The sequence below is a fragment of the Egretta garzetta genome, unplaced genomic scaffold (assembly GCF_000687185.1).
Source record: "Egretta garzetta isolate BGI_Z169 unplaced genomic scaffold, ASM68718v1 scaffold38, whole genome shotgun sequence".
NCBI lineage: Eukaryota > Metazoa > Chordata > Aves > Pelecaniformes > Ardeidae > Egretta > Egretta garzetta.
In genome coordinates, this window is record NW_009260667.1 from 686,031 (window position 1) to 692,652 (window position 6,622).

A 6,622-nucleotide genomic window follows, 5' to 3' on the forward strand; every position below is an offset into this window, starting at 1 on the left:
GCTGCTTTTGCTACATTGGTCAGAAAGAATCTCAAGTTATTTTCTGTAAGAAATCCTATATCATATTCCGTTTTGTTCCTCACTAACTAGTAAAGTATTGTAATATTCTTTCTGCCTAAACATTTTTCTCTTCTGCAGCATAAACTGGGTGTCAGAGTGTTACTCTGTGCAATCAAGTTCTGCAGTGATTATATTAGAAATATTTTCGTATGTTAAAGTTATTTAGTTTCTTGTTGCTGCTCTTAAAAATGTCACGTACAATAGTGCAGAGTTCCACACTGTGAAAGTATTGTTGATAAGATAAAACACCACGTAACAATTAAAGAGAAGAAACAGAGGAATAAAGAAATAAGAGTTGTAGGACATGGAAATACTGGGTATGTTTTAAATACATGTGGTCAATAGGCACATTTTGAACACAGAATCAATTTTAATTTATGGGTGTGTAATTATGAAGGTCCAAAATTTAATATCAGCAGGATCATTAGATATCACCCTGGTCAGCTTTATATTAAACATAAAACATATGTTCCTCTTGACTAACTCTACTATAGATACTGCCTTCCTCAATGGAAATAAAAATGAGGAAAAAAAGAAGAGGACCTTTCAGAGTTTCCTTACAACTCTTTTGACCAGGTGGAAGGGTTTGTCCTCTCCATATACAGCTAAGACAGTTCCTGAAAGTACATGCTGAGTCCATGTAGAAATGAGGTTTGCATCATGAAGGATAACTCATTTTTCAGTGTTTGTTTTCCTCTTGAACAGATATGTAAAGATGCAATGTCAACATTTTTCAGGATCTATTTTTCCCCTCCCCACAGGGATTTAAGAATCAGAATCTCTGGAAATGTCAAAAGGTCTTTTGGGAGGCCAGGTTAACACTGATGATCTGCAAGCCACCAAGCTCTCCTCTCTCGCAGGGTCCTTGCTCCCCACATTAACTCTACTCACTCATTGAGGCCTCACTCCCAGCTGAGCCACTGCACAACCAGCAAGGTGGCTACAGATACACCCATACAAGTGGGCAGTTCCCTCAGACCTGCACAATCTCCCATCAAATGCCTCACTTAAGTCAGGGCAAAGGCTGCACGTCATCTTTAACAAGTATCTTCTCAGCACATGATGCAGAAACATATCCTGTGTCCTGCCTTGAGCTGCCTCTTCTCTGCATGGAAGAAAAAGGCTCCATTTTCAACCTGCAACTCTTTGGCCCACCAGCCCAGCACTTGACTCCTTTCTGGAACAAGACCATTACCCAGAAGCTTTCCTTCTGTCCTTGCTCCTTACCAGGAGCACTAAGCTTCCTCTACCTTAACAGCTTCAACACAATTTCAGATTTCTACAGGGGAAGGGTGTGCGACAAATTCCCTTTTTCTTTCATTTTGATGCTTGCTTCCAGTCTTGGGTTCATTTTGAAGAAGGCAGTGGGGATAAGGGCAGGAGAAGTCATGTGTTTAATTCTATGTTTCTGAGAACTTACTGACATATTTAAGATAGTGCAACATATCAGGGTAAGACCAGCTGTCTGCCACATCTGCAGTAGGTTCTGTATGGTGTGGCAGTGCTGGCACATATGTACCCATAGTGACAAACTGGGAGTATCTTCAAGATTCCAGTTTTCCCCAATTTGAGGTACTTTTACCTGTGTAGGTCACAGGATTTGCCCCCATCTATCTACAAAGCACTTCCACAGTTTTGGAAGAATTATCAGTAGTAGGTAATGACACATGTTGAAAGAGGGGCTGTTAGAGACCTCTGATTTAAGTCAAAGCACTCCTTCATAACAGCATTAATACACAATGTGCTTCCAAGAATGAAAAGATTGGGTACCCTCTGGAAATATTTGCAGACCTTTGAAAAACCTCTGACCTGGTAGATGGCTATATATGTCTATAAATACCTAAGGACTTGGATATAACTCTTGATAGCCTTAACTGTTTTACCAGTTACCTTAAAAAAAGTGTACGCTCTGTTACTATTCAGCATAGCTGATCAAATCTTCCACTGTGCAGAAAACACCATTTATCTTAATGATTTTCTCACTGATTATGAATAAAATAATGTGTCTGCATTTTAGTGTCCAAGAACCAAAAGCTGAGTGTAAAAGCACAAAAATGCCTCATTACTTTTGAAAGTAAATACATAGGGCTACTTAATTTTCCATAAGAAAGTCCAATGACTGTTAGGGAAAAAAAAAGTAATTCAAACCCCAAATAATTCTGTTTATCAAGAAGAGCCTCTGCCATAGCTGTCTCTGTGCATGTCCATGTCAAGGGTATGGTAATAACAATACTGGAATTATTTTTGAAAGGCAATTTAAAAACAGTTTCCCTTTGTATTGCAATACAGTGTAAGGCATGATATATGTTTAATTATGTTAATACAAACTCTTTTCTTATCTTCCAGAAGCAGCAGTAGTGAAGGGGAGATTTCTAAACACCTAATATTACAAACATCACAGACTAAGGTATTCTGAAGACATCTGGTGTCCATTCTCCCCTCCATTAAACCCTGGCTGGCATCAGAGATAGAGAAGTCCACTCAGACAATTGACTACAGAGAAGAGGGGAGTCCTATGTTTGGTACTCATTCTCTCTGCCTCTTTCATGCTATGTATGCTTTTTCCACAGACAACCACAGACAAAATGGATGGATAGCCCTCAGTGCAAAGCCATACCTTGAAAATCTCCTCTACTGCCAAAATAGCCCGAACACCAGGCTATGGGGACAGGGTCCTGCTAGCCCTCAATTCCTGAATTTCTATTTCAGTCACTGACCAGAATGAACTGTGGGCATGGGGACAGTCAAACCCACCAACACTGCTCTTATCATCAAGAGGGAGGCATCTCTCAGGCAGTGAGTTCAAACAGGACAACAACTGAGGAAAGCTGATAATCCACATCTCCCACATGGACAAGGACCCAAACCATCAGTCTGTTGTGCAAAACCACACAACCTCTTTCTTCATTTCCCCTCTATGCTCAGAGGATGCCTCAATGTTCTCAGAGTTGAAAGGACCCAAATGTCCACAGAGAAGCCCCAAGCACAGCATGTCACATATTCATATACCTAATATTTCCAATTACCTGTCTCTACGTGACCCCTGTGTAGCTCCTTTCACAATCAGTAGAGGAACAGTGTTGCACAACGAGCCTTTGGAATGACCCCCTAGAAGCACTTCTTTTCACTGATAACACAAAGAGACAGGGCACCAAAGTGTGTGCTCTCCTGCTGGGAACAAAGCTATCCTTTTCAATGCTACAATGCCAGGGACAGGAATCCACAGCAGACAGTATGGAAACGGCACAAAGCCACAGTGTGGAACTAAGCAGAGACATTTCTGCACAGCTGTATGTTGCAAATGAGAATCTAGAAAGAAGTCTGAACAATTCAGCCCATTTCCTATTACTCTTATTTATATAAAAATGACAGTAGGAATGATTGTCTTTTAGTTCTACCTCTTTTCCTCTTACACTGTATGTAGACATATAAAAACATAGCTATCAAAGATCACTACCACATAAGTTCAAACATTTGTCCGTGCTTGAAAAATCTAACTACTTGTGAAAGATAAGTCCCTTCATTACCATCTACCTTTAACAATATCGGGAGTTGTTAGCAGGCAGTTCATAAAGAGGAGAGGAAGAAAACATTTTCTGAATAAACTGTGTATTGCAAAAAGCTTGCCCAGTTCTCAAGTCAGCAGCTTACTGATGAGACAGGCAGAAAAGCTGGCTGCATGGGGCTAAGAGGCATGACCTAGCAAATAACTTCAGGGCACCAAAGATCTACTTCATTATAACAAGGGACATCAAGACAGCCTTTAAAAGATACCAGATGTCTCTTAGAGGTGGATTTTAATGTAACAACATACAGACTCATGTTATACCATAGCTTATTGCTGCTTTCACAGTCTAAACACATCTTAGTAATTCATTCCTGCAGAAAGTACCAGCAGCTAAACCATTTTGGGAACTACAGCTGTCCTGAGACCACTGAGGAATGAACATAGCATAGGAATATGAAAAGGGTTATCCTAAAGACAGAATAGCAGAACAGAGGTCTATCCAGCACAAGATCCTATTTCTGACAGCAGGTGCTGAGGCAAAGGGAATATGAAAAGGGCAAGCACATCCAGTCTATCCCCAGTCTGTCTCTTCCAGCTTGCAGAGATTTAGAGATTTCTGGGGTGGAAGGGCTGGGGCTGTGAAGCCCAGAAATTCACCGTCACCACAAAGCCTTTCTTGCTTTAGTCTCAGACAAGAGCTATCATGCTGACCCCATGAAATATGCCTCCCTGTGAAGAAATTAAGCACAGAGCAGTGAATCCCATCCTAGTTTATCATAGGAGAGGGTATGGTTCCAGCTGACCAGTCTGGGTGTGTGGAGACCTAATTAGGGAGAGGTTAAGATAAATATAATCATTCAGTTACAAATAGGAGCTGAAGAATGGAAGCGATATTTATATATTGATTATATAAAAATATAATCTCTTGGATTTTTTTCTTTGCCTTTGAGAGTACCTCACACTGCTAGGGAGATATAGAGCACTTTGCCATTAAAATGCGTGGAATAGTTTTGGGCTGTTCGCACAGGATGCCTACCCAAAAGAGATTATTTTCCGTAATTGGCAGGCATTTATCAGAGCCTCCTTTTCAAGCAGTAGGAGAGCATCTGAATGGCAAGGGTCATCATTTTCAGGCATTCTGGCAGCGCAAAGGGCCTTGAAAATACGTGCAGTTTTGATGACCTTTAAAAACCTTCCGGTTCCATCAAAGTGCAGGTTACTTCTTTATGCCTTCAGGTGCTGAATTCCTTTCCTGTGCTAGGGGTGTTCCTAAATCAAGGCCTAAATAAAGTATTAAACTATAGTTCTATCTCCCTTTTTCTGTTTTTAAGTACCATGAATGTTGTCAGTAATGAAGACCTCGAAAATGTATATGTTTTGTGCTCTGTTGGGCCTCTGAAGCATAGCACGGTACAGAACTGCATACCCCAAGGATGTGACTGGCAAACATTGTGCCTTTGTGGCATTATCCAGCATGCAGAGAACACCTCTGCTTTCCTGAGACATCCAGCCGCTCACGGCACAGGAAAGGGCAGCGCTCTGCATGACCCAAAGAGAGTTCTCTTCTGGAACAAGGGACAGATCAAAAATGATGCCACTTTTGCTTCACTGCTGCCTTTATGCTTGCTGTAAGCTGTGATGTTGAGTTTTATGCCATTTTTGGGGGGTTTTTTGGCACCACAGTGCATTGCTCTGGTTGAAATTTCTAGTAGGTTCTGATGCCTAGATGCACTGTATCATATCTACTCACCCAAGGAGTAAGACACTCCCCACCCCGCCTTTTTTTTTTCTTATAAAGAAAGGTCTGACTTAATTTTGAGATTTCAAAATGAACCAGCAGGCTTGGTGTTAGGAAAGAGGTCTTGTTATCTTTTGAACTGGAACAAGCCTTTTGTGGAAATTGGTAACACCGTGCAGCCATGTTACAGTCAAATCCCTTTTCTGATCTTAAAAGCATCTCTGCCAAAGTAGAAGCTAGTTTGTTCCATCTTCTGACAGTCTACTTGCAAGAATCTTTCCTTAGAATATATGAAGCATATTTTACATTAGAAATAGAGGCTTATATAATACTAAGCCCCCCTTTAAGCAAGAACTATAGAGCTAAGAAAAAGCCAGTTTTTTGAGTCAAGTCAGTTATTATAAGAAACATAACTGATTCTTCAAAGTATCTCTCATTCCTTCTTGAATGATAAGCTATTTTTTAAAGAAAATGTGTCATTACTCTCTCAGAAACATTGCAAAATTGTATATATATTGCCTGTTTTCTCCAGCAAAAGGTCAAGTGGTCAAGAATGTTCTTAATTGTTTTAAGACAATTATGGTACACAGGTCTTGGGATATTATAACCATGCCTTGGGATCAGCAATATTCCCTGTTTGGCGCCAAGCCACATCTGGCTGCCTGATCCTATTTTGGACAAGAACGATAGAGAACATCCACAGAGATCAGCACTTTAAAGCCTTCATGAGGTGACTACATGTTGTGAAGTAACAACAGCTATGGGAGTCGAAATCTGAGGGTGAGCTGTACTGGTTTTAAAGTAACCATACATAATTGATTTCAAGAGTGAATGAAAGATCATTTCAGAACAGGAGATTGATCAAAGCAGGAAGGGAAAAAAAGAAGTCTTTGAAAAGAGATAAGTTTAAAAATACATACTCCCCAGAGAAGTAGAACACCCTCAAAGCCATCACTTAAAATTATTAATATTATTTTTTAAGCCCCTTGCTGAGGGTTTGCACAGGTCCTAAGTACTTGTGTGTGTCACATGCAGCACAAACTGATACAGAGGGATGCAATTTCTGCCTAAATCAAGTATTTTAAAATTAAACGAGATAGCACTGAAAAACACTGCTTTATCCTCTGGCTTTTTTTTTTTTTTAGTGTGCTGTTTGTAAAACTGTTCTCCAAACTGCTAGAATGAACATTTTAGGAGACTTTAGCTTAGGAACAGGAATTTTCAAAGCAGTGGCTTTTGCCCTAGAAAAGTGAAGTGATGAATGAAATGGGCTGAATGACTAAGCAAAGTGATAGAAGATTGCAGGCTCTGCATCC

At 40.2% G+C, this 6,622-nt stretch overlaps 1 protein-coding gene across 1 annotated transcript in view; it reads right to left on the minus strand.

Moving 5' to 3' along the window:
* ANO4 (anoctamin 4) overlaps positions 1-1,670 on the minus strand; it is a 117,221-nt gene extending 115,551 nt beyond the window's left edge. Inside the window, exon 1 of the mRNA XM_035900993.1 lies at positions 1,643-1,670. Coding sequence (XP_035756886.1) covers positions 1,643-1,670 — 28 coding nt within the window. The remainder of the gene's footprint in view (positions 1-1,642) is intronic.
* Positions 1,671-6,622: the final 4,952 nt, after the last annotated feature.